The sequence below is a fragment of the Pyricularia grisea genome (assembly GCF_004355905.1).
Source record: "Pyricularia grisea strain NI907 chromosome Unknown Pyricularia_grisea_NI907_Scaffold_2, whole genome shotgun sequence".
In the NCBI taxonomy this organism is placed as follows: Eukaryota; Fungi; Ascomycota; class Sordariomycetes; order Magnaporthales; family Pyriculariaceae; genus Pyricularia; species Pyricularia grisea.
In genome coordinates, this window is record NW_022156717.1 from 3,380,600 (window position 1) to 3,394,410 (window position 13,811).

Here is a 13,811-nt window from a genome sequence, read left to right on the forward strand (position 1 = left end):
CGGGCACGACGCGCCCACGCGGGTCTTGCCTGACAAGGAACAACCCCTCAAAGGCAGGGAAAGATACAGGGATGGCGGGAGGGGAGGGGAAAAGAAAGTCAGGCTCACCCACGTGGATAAGTTGTGGCACTTCGGTAACCTGTGGGGGCCAGCTTGGAAGGGATTCATCACTACCCATAGTACTTGTCACGCCATCAACCATGTTTTCCCATACCTACTACAATACTAGGTAGTTTTGGGAATTACAACATGTAGATCCTTGGAGGAAAAACAAAGATGGTAAGATTATGGGGTGGTTGTGGGTAGAAAACGAAACGAACAAAATGCGGGCCGAACGTAGACTAGCCCGGTCGGTGCGTGCTTTCAATGGTTAGGGATACCTTAATGGTAACTTGCTTGACCTGATATAAAAAACCGGATAAAAATGAAAGTTTACATAGTATGATTTTCGCTGCACAGTTGCTTACATGGCAGATCGCCTTCTGTTTCATCCCGACAGGTATTGACTAGCTACATTAGTATTTATCGTGGCAGATAATTTGGGTAAACGCACAACCGCAAGTCATCTTGTTTTGTTTTTATTGCTGTACCACAGGTTCGGGTCCATCGGGCCTCGGGGTAACCTTTTGGTGTGTGTTCTGCGCTCTTGTACCATGGTACACACACAGCATGGAACTTTTAAGCTTAAAGGTAGGTAGGTAGTTAGGTAGTTAACTGTGCAGTAGCTAAGGTTTTTTTTTTTTTTTTTATTCTTTTTTTACACGCAAGCCGAGTGTTGGTATAATAGTTAACTAGCACTTTACCCAATAAAAGTAACTTGGCATTTTTTCGGCAAAAGAAAGTTTTTCGTCTACAAGCAAAAAAGGAAACAAAATAAGACAGCAAAAACCTAGTGTCTACGATAAGTACTTCACTTCGTAAACCCCGAAAGGTCGAGGTCTCCATGAAACAAGAAAAGTTCAAAGCAACCCAACAAAATCCGTCCACAACTGACTCGTAAAGCTTGCACTGCTTACGGGGCTCTAGCTGCTCATCCCCCGGCTTGTGGTACATACTATGATACGCGATTGGGCTAAAGTGGAAACAAAAATGGCGATATGGGCCATGGGGTGAATCGGCTTTGGCACCTCGGCTTTGCTGGGACAGGGCGGCAGAGTATCAGCGAACCAACTTACCCGCTTTGATATCTACAGTAGATTTGGGCGAGCAGGATATTAGGTCGCAATCATGATCTTTTGGTTTTTTTTTTCTTTTTCTTTTCTTGGTACTTGACTTATTCAAACACAGCGTCGTATTGCATCGACCTCTGCCCCAGTTTGGACGGTACAGCCAAGACGGGCCGGATATTGGCTCATCAAGGGGACAAGGGAGGACTAAAAGCTCATATCTTAACGGAGCTTCTTTTTTTTATGCCAAACTACCTGTCACGTTCTTTTTACTTTGTGACGCTGCCAGAAAAAGAAGTTCAGCTTGTTTCCCCTCTGTAATGGAGTCAGCGCGACCAAGCTGCTTTCGTAACTTTCTTAGCCCAGGATGTATCCACAAGCATAGGTGAACACACGGACTGAGCAACCCACTCCTGACTAGTGAATTGCGGGCGGGCAGGAGACAAAGGATCTGGGTCCCATTTAGTAAGGACGTAGAATGGTCGTTCGGATCTTTAAGCCGGGTATACAGGGTCAAGATGTGAGCGAGTAATGCTTTGTCGTACCGGGGCGTGTGCGTGATCGATCCTATCTTTTTTCCCGTCAGCCTGTTATTGCAATATACAAAAGAGGACCGTCAAGCGGAACAATGGTTTTTCTTTTCTCCAGTTTCTGAATCTGTGCTTTCTCGGGGATTTCCGTGATCTCGCCTAAGGTTCTTTCTCGGGGGCGCTGTGAGGCTGTTCCAACAAACACAACAGCCATGTATTACGATGGCCTGAGCTACCGAGATCTGATGGTAAACAAGAGTCCACCCACTATCGTCTGTTCCTTTGTATAAGGCTAGGTAAAGAAAAAAGAAAAGGAAACAAAAAAGAAAACTGAAAACTGACGGAAAATCCCTCTCTTCCTTTAATAGATCCTCATCTGGGTCTTATGGGCGATTGCACTCTTCGCGACCCTCTTCCGCTCAATCTCGCAATATGTCCTCCAGCGCCGCCTCCACACCGACGACTACTGGGCGATCGCCGGCTTCGTATTCCTGACTGCGATGGCCGCGCTGGCCACGACCATCATGGGGAAGCTGTTTGTCGCCATTGGATACTTTGAAGCCTCGGCCAAGGACCCGACCACACCCTTTCCGGGCGGCTTCAACGACTTTATCGACAGCATGGCGTCGGCCCTAAAAGCAATGTTTGCTTCGATGATTGTTTTCTGGACATGCATATGGACTGGTGCGGCTCGTCCCATGATTTCGAACAAAGTTGCATCAGACAAACGAGGCGTCTTTTTCTTTGGCTAACAGGCTGTTTTTTTTTTTATGTGCAGCAAAATACTCGATTCTTTTCTTTGTTAGGCGTGTCGTCAATGGCCTTCCGAGGTACATGCAGGCATGGTGGGCTTGCTTCGCACTTGTCACCCTTCTCTACGTGGGCTGTATATTCTCCCTTTTCATGACATGCATGCCGGTCCAAAAGTATTGGAACAGTAAGTCGCTTTAACAAAAAGTCCCCCCCGGTCATCTTGTGATTCGTGAGGAAACTGTAGTAGACCAATCATGGACCGCTAACTCCTTTTTTTCTTCTAAGTTCTCGGTGAGCCCAATTGCTACGGGCCCAACGACATGGTTCGAGCTCGAGGAGCTCTAATCTTCGCGACGGTTGCCGACATTGTCTCCGACATCGCAAGTAGGTTATTTCTTTATTGAGCTTCTATGCGCTCCCCGGCACGCTTGCTTCCATTCTAACCCCTTGACAAATCTAGTCATGATCCTCCCTCTGAATCTTCTGCGCAAGCTCATGATTCCCAGAGGAGCAAAGGCTGGTTTGGTCTTTATATTCTCCCTCGGAACCATCATCATAATATTCGCCTTCATCCGCCTGTCGCAAGCCGTCCGCAGTATGCAGCAGGTGGCCGGGGACATCAAGCAGGCGACCAAGACACCCATAATCCTCAGCCAGTGGGGATTCCTGGAGTGCGCCGTCGGCATAATCGTGGCAATGCTGCCGGCGTTCCGCTTCCTGTTCAGCAAGAACCGCGCCAACGCCTCAAAGGCCAACAGAGGCAAGTGGCCCGGCAGCTCGGGGGCCCCGAGCTCCGGCCGCAAGACCGATCCGGTAAAGGGCCGTTCTGTCGCCACTGTCGAAGAGGACCGGACCCCGATCTGTGACAAGACCGATGTCGAGATGGGGACGATGGAACTTCCCAAGGCCCAATCTGGTGACTGCGCTCGGGGAGACAGCGCTGGGAGCTCCAACGATCCGATAGGGGAGCATAGTATCCGCCGAACGGTTGAGTTTGATGTGGCCGTGACGATGTTGGACGAGACACCTCCCCCCAAATACGAAAGGCAACCGAATTGGGTATAAAGTTGAAATCTCTTTACTTATGTTCTTAATTCTTGATCAGCGCCAAGCAGACTGGTAATATAGGGTAATAAACAGTTACTACCAAGCATCATTAGAGTCCTAGGGTGCCCTTTCTTGTCAGTGTAGCGAGGCGGCCAACCTCGCCCTAACCTTCAAACCACCAATTCATTTGGTCGGTATTATTGGTATTCGGCATTGTAAGAAGTGTGTCAAAATCCTGTGAATTGTCATGTCAGCTCTGTCTCGCCAATTGATATCGGGGAGGCAGCACAGGGGTTCCCACAAAGAAGTCGAGGTCCCTGATAGAGCTGGATCCACTGCGACTGTGACTGGAGAAGTCGGGAACCTTCAGAGAGGGATCGCTAGAGGGATCGCCTGTTGCATCAAGCGCCTCAGGGCTACCAGTTGTTGAAGACGTAAGCCAATCTGAAGTCTGTTGCAGGATTTCCCGGCTGGTCTCGGCTGCTTCCTCCATTGCTTTGCAGAAAATCTGAGCTACTTGGCATCTTTCCATTTCAGGACGCTCAACCAGAGCCTCGCTGTATGCGGCTAGAGAGGCCAAGAAGCAGAAGCCCTTCACGTTTGTCTCGCCACACTTGATGCACCGCAGCGCCCAGTCTCTAGACATTCGAGGGACTTTGGCCATATCAGTCCGCAGCGTGGCCCTCCCGTCGACATTGAGGTTCTCTTTTACCTGCACGTCGATCTCGACTGCGATGAAAAGAGAGGCCTGGAATATTATCATTCGGTTGGAGATGGAACCAGTAGTACAGGACCGGGCGAAATCGTCACCTTCATGGCCAGTGGCCGGTTCTGCCGCTTGGCAAATTCTCAGCGCGCTTTCTACCAAGACCTGCCTGGAGTATGTAAACTGGACCCTGTCCTTGAGAGACAGCGCAAAGAAAGGCATATGTAGAGCTATGAGAAATCTGTGCGTCACAAATTCGATTGTTTGAATGGCGTACTGGGTCTGCTTCGTATCACCTCCTGAGTCAAGAAGTAAGCTGACCGTTTGTTGAAGCTCCCTCAACGCCGTACGTAGCTGCTTGTCGAGGACAAGAGTGTTTTCGTAGGATCGACGAGAGCGGAAGCCATTCAAGAAGGCCACGACAGCCAGGCGCGTAGGGAATGTCTGGCGAAGCGCAATCGACAAGGACGTCGTGGTCCACGACTCTACAGGTTCAGGATACACGTCAGGACCTGCGGGTGCGAATTCTAGCTGCTGGTCGTCAAAGTTCCCGGGAGGCCTCGCATCGAAGTCTTGAAGAGAAATGAGCGGCGGTCCGCCAGAGGCCATGGCGGAATTCACCGAGATTTCCAAGACAGTGGACCAAATTCGCCTTCGCATCTCGGCTGCCAGAGCTTTACGCCCAACAGGCAAGTGAGCTGGATCACGATTCAATCCCAAGAAGATGGCACTGCGGAGGAGTTCACCTGCAGAGAGCCATACCGTGTCCCCGCCAACGCGAACGACGTCTCGTGCTAGTAAAAGAAGTATGTGGATTTGTAGAGACTGAATACCCAGCCTCGACTTGACGTTTGGCTCTGAAAGCCACGACTCGGCCTCATACATCCAGCGAATCGCTGCTGTCCTGAAGCTGAACCTTTCGTCATAGACAGCAGCTCCGATGGCGAGAGCGAGTTTGAGAAGCACAAAAAAAGCAGCAATTGTGGACTTGGGGCGTTTGAGGCGAGCAGCTGCGTCAACAACATCAATATCGACTGGGTTCGGTCTCATAGGGCCCGAGGTCCAAATCGCCTCATATTGTTTCTTGAAAGATGGAATATGTACGACACGGTAGAGTGATTCGCTGGTCCGAAGGTAGCATTCGAGTAACTCATCGCAGACCTGCTTGGGAGGTAGATCAAATGTCGGCAAGGTTGGCCACGTCGGCGCCCTGGACTTCTTGATAACCCTTGCCAGTTCTTTGCATCTTTTCAGAGTGGATACGAACGATGACGAGTCCTCAATTCGGCCAAGTACGAACTCATCCAGAGGTAGCAGGTCTGAAAAGTGCGTGACCAGTGCGAAGGCATGGCTTTCCCCGTAGAGACGTGATCCAGCCATGATATTGTGGTGACCTTGCACGTCGCTGAGGAAATGCAAGGTACCAAAAGAGTTCCAACTTAGCTTTTTCCATTCGCATGGTTGGTTATGCTCTTCTTCTTCCTCTGCAACAGGGGGTTTCTGTGGTGTTGTCGTCGAGTTGATGCTGTGTTGATTCTTACAATTGAGGCGGGCGATTTGTTTTTGCAGCTGCTTTATTTGTGACTGAAGACTGGCCAAGTCTTGAGAGCTGCTGGTACTGTAACAATCGGATCCGCCCGGTTCAAGCGACCGCGCAAGCCCAAAATTGTGCATCGGTGGAGTCTCATGATGGTCACCAGACGTGACAACGGTCGCCGGTTCCGAGATGCTCTGCTGAGCGGGGGTGGGAGGAGACAGAGGCAGCCGTGTAAAGGGTGACTCGGACAAATCATCTTTTGCTTGCGGGGTGTGAGTATTGTTGTACACACAAGTGCCAGTCTTTGACCGGACACAATTGGTGCAGGGTGTGCCCCGGGAGCAGCGGATTTTGCGCTGTCTACACAGGGTGCAAGAACTGTTGTCGTTTATTGGTTTAGTAAGGTTGCAGGCATCCAAAGGCTTATCTACAACCGTTGATTGTATGTAACAAGATTTCGTCTACTTACACAGCAGGTCGCCTACGTCGGCGAGTAGTTGGCTGGGTATCACTTTGGTCTGTAGTCATCATGATCTTAGCGAGTCACGCACCGAATTAAGTTTAAATGTTTGATTCCACATCAAATTGTGTTGATGGAATCGAGATTCAAACCGGATGATAGGAGGTAGGTAGGGAAGTCTCTGGGACTCTTTGCTAATCAGACAAAAAAAAAAGGAAGAAAAAAAAAACAATACTGTAGTGGAAGGCAACTCCTTACGACCTCACCTGAGCTTCCTTCCTTCGGACTTGTGGTCGGGAAATTCCCAAGGTCACCCACAATTTCCCGACTCCGAGTCCGATCGATTGCACCATTGTCGCAGCTAGGGTTAGGGGCTTACATAAATGCTAGACTAGTTACTATATTAGAGGGGCTTTGAGGGGGAGCTTGGAGAGTGCCGGACGGCCTAACCGTTGGGGATTGATGCAGCCAGCCTTATTTCAGCCGAAACTGTTCAGCTTGAATTGGAGTTGATGGTTGGCTGGTGGCGATCTTGCTTGGATCTAAACATGCAGAGACCCCTCACCGTCCTACTTACTACCTGCAGGTGTTGTGTCCTTGCCCTTTTTACTGGTGGTGGAGAGTGCCAAGGCATCTGGCTGCCCCGAGCCAACATCAAGCTGTGTGTGGGGTATCGGGCCGCCAATGCCGTCCCAGCTGCGTATTTCCTACCAAACCCCGGGTTTATGTGGGAATTTTGTTATCGGTGTGAGGGTCGTTCTCCACGCAAGACCCCGCCGCCGAGCTTGCAAGGCCTTGTTCGCAATGAGGCTGGGGAATGCAGCTTTGGCGGTGAAAAGACTCGCATTTCCCACTGCGCAGCTTTCTTTCTTCTTTTCTCATTTCTTAATTTGAAACGAGAGAAACTCGCAGCCCCAAACACTCACAAAATACGACAACAGCACTAGAGTTTAATTCCGTGCCAGTCTGATTTTTTTTTTTTAATTTTTATTACCAAGAGACCATGCCTCAGAGTCAAGATGTAGAGCCTGCGAAATTTCCGACGCAACAACTGTTCGTCCTAGGTATGAGTGTTCCTCTGCTTACTCCCCACAATAATACAATCCCCGCCCCCTTTTCTATGTCTTTTTCACTTTGTCTTTGTCACCATTTGTATTTGCATTTTCCAAGTCGCTAAAAAAAAAAAAAAACATGTAGCAATATGTCGTTTCTCGGAGCCCATTGCCTTCACGTCAATCATGGCCTACACCTACGACATGGTAAAGGACCTTGGTATTGACGAAGGCCAGGCCCCATTCTACGCCGGTCTGATCGTCTCCGCCTACGCAGTCGCCGAGACGCTGACATCAATGGGATGGGGTGCTCTTTCGGACCGCGTTGGGCGCAAGCCTATTGTCCTGTCTGGCCTCGTCGGTGTGGGTCTCTCCAGTCTCACCTTCGGGTTGGCCACGAACTACTGGGTGGCCTTTGCTGCACGGCTCGTCGGAGGTGCCCTCAATGGCAACGTTTCCGTCATGCAGACCATGGTGGCCGAGATGGTCAAGAACCCGGAGCACGAGCCAAGGGCTTATGCCGTCAACCCCTTCGTATGGACTCTGGGCACCATCATCGGGACGGCAATGGGAGGGTTCTTGGCTAAACCTGCCCACTTTTACCCGTCCATCTTTCCAGAAGATGGCCTCTTTGGTCGTTACCCCTATCTACTTCCAAACCTGGTATCAGTGGCAGTGGTGGCCATCGCAGTCATACAAGGCATTTTCTTCCTAGAGGAGACTCATCATCCTGGAGCATACGACAAGGTTCCTGATTCAAACGACGAGGTCATTGACGATGACGACGAGATGGTTGATGAGAACACGCCGTTGAGAGGAGCAGAGCGCCCCAGGAAAACTCGCACTTCCTTCTCGGATAATCCCTACCTCGTCGAGTCCAGTCTCCCTCTACCCGTTGATGAGCGTATAGTGGATCTTCGTCGCTCTTCTTTTGGTACCGTCCACTCGATCAGGCCGGTTGTTGCACCAGTAGAGGCCACGACCGCCCCTGCCTCCGAGGTCTCAGAAACCGAGGAGAAGGAACAGACTTTCAATCCAACCGTCATCATGTTGGTTATTTTGGTAACGATATTCTCGTATCATCAGATGGCAGCAGGCTCGCTTTTCCCGACTTACCTGCTGGACTTGCCGAAACAGCCACGGGGTACCCTGGACTTGATGGGCGGCCTCGGCTACGACGTCCACGACGTCGGCACCTTCCTCTCCATCAACGGAATAGTCGCCCTCTTCGTGCAGGGCGTCATCTTCCCCCTCTACGTGGAGAACGCCGGCATCTGGTTCTCGCTCGTCAGCGTGGTCCTGCTCTACCCGTTCAGCTACGTCTTCATCCCTTTCCTGTCGATGCTCTCCACGCCAGCCGCCGACGCCGGCATCTACGCTTGCCTCTTCCTGCAGGCCTTTTGCGGCATCGTCATCTTCCCCACGGCGCTCATCCTGCTCAAGGACGCCACACCGTCGCCTTCCGGGCTCGGCAAGGTCAACGGCCTGGCAATGTCGGGCGCCTGCCTCGCGAGGACCATCTCGTCGCCCGTCGCCGGCATCATATATTCGGCTGCCGGGTCCGGAGCCGCCTGGTTCAGCTGCGTCGCGGTTGCTCTGGTGGGCATCATCCAACTTGCCTGGCTGAGGGGTGGGAAATTCAAGGTCAACAAGGTTGTTGTGGATAATCCGATATCTGGGCATGGTGCCGAGTCTGAAGATAATGGAAGGGTTGTGTGATGCGTTCTAATGATACACGAATATAGCCTTCAAGATAGGCCCAACTAAGATTGGATGGCATTTTCTGCGAGAAATAATCTTACCAGTAAAGGTTTTAGCATATGATTGCTCCGAATTGATTCCTTGAGGCGGCTTGGGACCTTTCGAACAATTTTGACTGACAACCCCTAAGCTTCTGGAGCGCCAAGACGATTTGATGTTCCGGTATGCTGTATTGTAACTAGCAGTCATGGATTTGTTGACTCCCATCTGCTAGAAAATAGGCTTTGTGATGATCACTCGCCATCTACCCACCCGCAAGGGCATCGGGGAACCTTGGCGGCAGTTGAGTTCTTCTCGAAACACATCCCTATTCGATGTTGGTTTTCATTTCTTGCAACATGGTGTACCAACCATGGAACCGTGAAAGCCATACCTTTTGTAGGATTAAACATAACCCGTAAGGAACCTACTGTGCCTTACTGATAGTCATTTGCGGGCGGCCTGGCGGGGACCGGCCATGTCTAGCTCTGATGATCTGGCTTGGATGGTTGATTAAGACGCAGGTCTTTCCACACCTTTCCAGGCTTTTAGAGTCAAAGTAGATGAGAAGTCAGGATCCTGTGGCTCCCGTACGTATTTCGTGGATTTCGCGGTAATTATGTACGTGAACTTGCGTGCCAACTAATGGTTTTGGGGAGCATGAATGGTGAAAGGTCTCTGGCTCCCTAGTCTCCCTACGCGCTCTGCGTATATCTATCTACAAAAGCCCTTCAAGCTATTCCTGAATCGCTGGCTGGTGCTTAGTCACGAAATCAAGTCAGCTTCATTGTCGGTAAGCGCAGGCGGCACTTTTCAACATATCCCGGTCTGATAAATTTGTGCTGGGACTCTTTAAAAAGCTTGGTTCATAACATGCTGTTATAGTTGGAAATTTTGGAGATGAGATTCATTGAGATGTGCATCTTCCCAGGTGCTGAATTCCAAGATTTCGGGCGAAATGATGCTGCCGAGTAACCTTACTGAGTCGTGAATGATCAAGGTTCAGACGAGGCCAACAGTTTCCCACGGTTGAGTATGAAAAACCCTAGGCACTTTGAGGGGAAATCCAAAAATTAAAGTGGTAAAGGAAAACCAGGATACTCAAGCAGATCACCAAGAACTACATCCACAGCTGCTGAAACATACGCCATCATTAATGGAGCAACATCATGACTGGCCCCATTCGGATCCGGTCTCCTCACTCGCTAGTCTCGAATCTTTCCTAAGAAGGAAAAAAAGCTGCTAAAAAGACTTGTTCCTTGGCGGAGAAGAGACTCTGGTCTAAATGCACTGGGCAGATGTTCGGCACTTGAACTATCGTCAAAAATCGGTGTAATTCTTCGTCCGTTGCCAATAAACAAACACTTGGTGCAAAACAACCCGACTTTCACCTTGATTCTCACCTTGCCATGTATTTATATTTAAGTTGCGCAGACCGTCACTGCCACTCGGTGTATGGGAGTTTGGATTGTCCCTCACCGGCCAACTCTCCCTAACACTCCTTCACGCCAGCTAACCTCGTATTTCTACCCCCCACGCCATGCTACCACCGGCCATCCTCCTTCTAGGCGCCGCCGTCCTCGGCCGCTGCCAAGAAGCATCCTCCGGCTGCGGTCCCAGCTGCAAAGCAGCCTTCAAAGAGGCGCTTGCCGCCGAGGCCGTCAACTGGGCCACCTACAACGTGACCAACGACGCCTTTTACGACACTCCCGGCAACTTTTCCAGCTCGTCCAAGCCCGGTGACCTCCTCCGCTGGCAGGATCTCAGCTCCGACCAGCTGGCATCCAACTTCACCCTGGTCCCGACGGGCATGTCCCTGTCTCGGTTCATCTACGTGACCGAAGACAAGGACCGCAAACCCATCCCCTCGAGCGGCTACGTGCTCCTGCCCTACTCCATCCCGGACGGGCGCGACAAGTTCCGCACCGTGGCGTGGGCGCACGGCACCGCCGGCAACGGGCGCAAGTGCGCCCCGAGCAACAACCAACGCCTCGACTACAGCTGGCTGGCGCCGTTCCTGTACGCCTCGCACGGGTACGCGGTCGTCGGGACCGACTACGCCGGGCTCGGCGTCGAGATCCCCACCACCTTCCAGTACGAGGCGGGCCATCTGCACGCCGCCGACGTGGCGTATTCGGTCGTCGCCGCGCGCAAGATGGTCGGCCACTTGCTGACGGATGAGTGGGTCGTCGCGGGCCACAGCGAGGGCGGCATGACGGCCTGGAGGACCAACGAACGGCTGGCCATGCCGGGCCAGGACGGGCTGCTCAAGGCGGGCAGGTTCCTAGGCGCCGCGTCCATCGCACCCGCCCTGCAGCCCATCAAGCTCATCCCCAGGGAGATTGAGCGCGCCAAGGGTGGGCATATCGAGATTGTGTCGGTTTACCTGCTGCAGGCGCTGTCGGGCCTCTACCCGGACACCATCAAAAAGGAGGACTACCTGACCGAGAACGCCCTGACTCTCCTACCGTACATCAACCAGGGCTGCCTCCGCACCGGCTCGACCATCATGTCTCTGTTCAACGTCAGCCAGATCTACAAAAACACGAGCTGGATCACCGGGCCCGTGATGCAAAAGTGGCAGAAGGAAATCAACGGCGCCGGGCCGCACAAGCTAGCGGGTCCCATGCTGGTCGTCCAGGGCGAGGCTGACGTTTTGACGTACCCCGAATTCGCAGAGGAGGATTTCGACGCGACGTGCAAGGAGTTTCCGGATTCCAGCGCAGAGTATTACAAAGTGCCGGGTGCAGGGCACGGGACCAGCCTAGAGGCAAGTGCGCTTTATTATATACCCTGGATCAAATCCCTTTTCGAAGGGAGGACCCCCCAGGCTGGTTGTAGGAAGGTGACTGCAAAGCCTGTGACGGATCGGTTCAGCAAGGATAGAACGGGGCCGCTGGCTTGAAATATACAAAAAGGTGCTTTTTAGGGCGCTGAGTACTATAGTCATAGGAGCTGGGTCATGAATTTTGATGTTTTTATAGCAGCTATATAGACATTGTTGGTCCTAACACTCCGTCATTTTTGTGGGATAGATAGCTCATAGGATGGTTGTACAATATACATTTATAGAGGGTTCATTTTCTATCCACAACCCAACAACGGCTGGCAGAAGCCTCAACGCTTACTTGAGCTCCGATGGCTTTTGCGTTCTGAAAACACAGGAACACCAGGTCCGTTCTCCTTCTGACATAGTTTCACTACTACCATCGTGGCTTTTACGGAAATTGAATATTATATTATTCAACTTATTTAATGTAGTATGGATACCTCACGGATCCGGAGTCGTGAGCTCTTTTACTTTATATCCAGCGTACAAAGCCGTCGAGGAGTACAGTTTTCTACACGATTTATTACGCGTCCCTCTGTCGGCTGCGCACACCACAGAGTTTTTGCCCATGGTGAGGCTGTCCCTGACTGTACAACATTAGTGACATGAACAATAGGGCTTCCACCGCTCTTCCATTGGTGTATCTTATCTTATTCTAGCGTCTTCATAGCTCTGATGAGGTATGTAATAGTTAGAAGGCTGCTGATTAACCCTATAACCATTAACTAGAGTTTGAACTCAATATCCATATCCGGAAAGCCATGCCCCCTTGATGCTATCTTTCGGATAAAGACATCTGGAATCCCAGTAATACTAGCCTGGAGACTCAACATCGACCAGTACCACGCCGATGTAGTTACGATTCTGAGTGCTATCGAATAGATATACTTGGCGGCGAGATGCCTAAACACTGTGCTTTTTCTTTTCAGAGTAGAGCAGTAGGTTTTCCGGCAGGTGGATCAGTGATAAATATATTGGAGATTGGGCGCTTTACCCTGGAGCAAATAATCAACCTAAAAGGTCCGTAACGGGAAGAGTTTTTCAGTTGCCTGGGGTCAATGTCAAATGTGGCGCCAGGATGAACCGCGCGGAATCACATGTTTGGATCGTAACGGCGATTGCGCCGATAAACGTGCTTTCATATAACAAAATCTTATAAACGCGTGAAAGAGTATGGAAAGGAACTAATAAAAGCCTCTTGCCAGGATCGAAAGGACAAGAACATTACAATGGTAAATAACCTATTAGGTACCTAGGGAGGGTAGTCCGTCATAGCAAGCACTGGTGTTTAAATTGAGAATGGACATGCAGGCGGGGCCGAAGAAGTTAGAATACATGGCAAGTTAAAAGCGAGAGTTAAATAGAGCTAAGAACATTGCTTATCCGCTTGGAATGTATGATGTATGAATTTACAATACGCCAGCCTAATATTCTTTTTAGCAAAGTTAGAGAAAATAAATTGCGCTTACTAAAACGCTTCTACAACACGGATTTATGAAACTATCAAGTATGATACTTATGAGAACCGGACATCCGTGCGATCACAAGCTATACAGGTAGTAGCAAGCCAGAGCACTCTATAAAATGTCGAGTATTCACAGCCTATCCCTCTGTCGCTGTGAGGAATTTAAGTGATTGCCCAGCCGAAGATAACTGCCATCTAGAGAATCTCTATTACATTCGTGCAGCATGTCATGTCGTCACTAAGGAGATAGCTTTTAAAATGGACACTATACGTTTCAGACTCTTGCCCCTGTTGAGGACATCACTGGATATTACGCCCTTCGCATACCTCCCGCCGATATTAATACCCTCATGAGAGGCAATGCGGAGACGACGTTACATTCATCTGGGGTATGCGTACGAAGTAATTGGATTGGCGGGTAGTTTGCTTTCATTCTTTCACAAAGCAAGGATATCGGCATGTGACTGATACCACTCGTTGCTGTCAAGCTGGGAAAGCAAAAGCAATACCACCAATAGGGGCGAG

At 50.6% G+C, this 13,811-nt stretch overlaps 4 protein-coding genes across 4 annotated transcripts; 3 read left to right on the forward strand and 1 right to left on the reverse strand.

Annotated features, from left to right (window-relative positions):
• Positions 1–1,644: 1,644 nt before the first annotated feature.
• PgNI_03601 (uncharacterized protein) lies at positions 1,645–3,514 on the forward strand (the record flags this gene model as incomplete). Its single annotated transcript, XM_031123655.1, has 5 exons — positions 1,645–1,686; positions 2,065–2,380; positions 2,475–2,633; positions 2,735–2,837; positions 2,956–3,514. 5 exons carry the CDS (start codon positions 1,645–1,647, stop codon positions 3,512–3,514), a joined length of 1,179 nt encoding a protein of 392 aa, XP_030983681.1.
• Positions 3,515–3,746: 232 nt separating this feature from the next.
• PgNI_03602 (uncharacterized protein) lies at positions 3,747–6,267 on the reverse strand (the record flags this gene model as incomplete). Its single annotated transcript, XM_031123656.1, has 2 exons — positions 3,747–6,117; positions 6,209–6,267. 2 exons carry the CDS (start codon positions 6,265–6,267, stop codon positions 3,747–3,749), a joined length of 2,430 nt encoding a protein of 809 aa, XP_030983424.1.
• Positions 6,268–7,098: 831 nt separating this feature from the next.
• PgNI_03603 (uncharacterized protein) lies at positions 7,099–9,103 on the forward strand. Its single transcript, XM_031123657.1, has 2 exons — positions 7,099–7,263; positions 7,397–9,103. The coding sequence occupies exons 1-2, from the start codon at positions 7,203–7,205 to the stop codon at positions 8,968–8,970; spliced, it is 1,635 nt and encodes a 544-aa protein (XP_030983683.1). The 5' UTR covers positions 7,099–7,202; the 3' UTR covers positions 8,971–9,103.
• Positions 9,104–10,531: 1,428 nt separating this feature from the next.
• Positions 10,532–11,896, forward strand: PgNI_03604 (uncharacterized protein; the record flags this gene model as incomplete). Its single annotated transcript, XM_031123658.1, has 1 exon — positions 10,532–11,896. One exon carries the CDS (start codon positions 10,532–10,534, stop codon positions 11,894–11,896), a length of 1,365 nt encoding a protein of 454 aa, XP_030983426.1.
• Between the last annotated feature and the right edge of the window lie 1,915 nt (positions 11,897–13,811).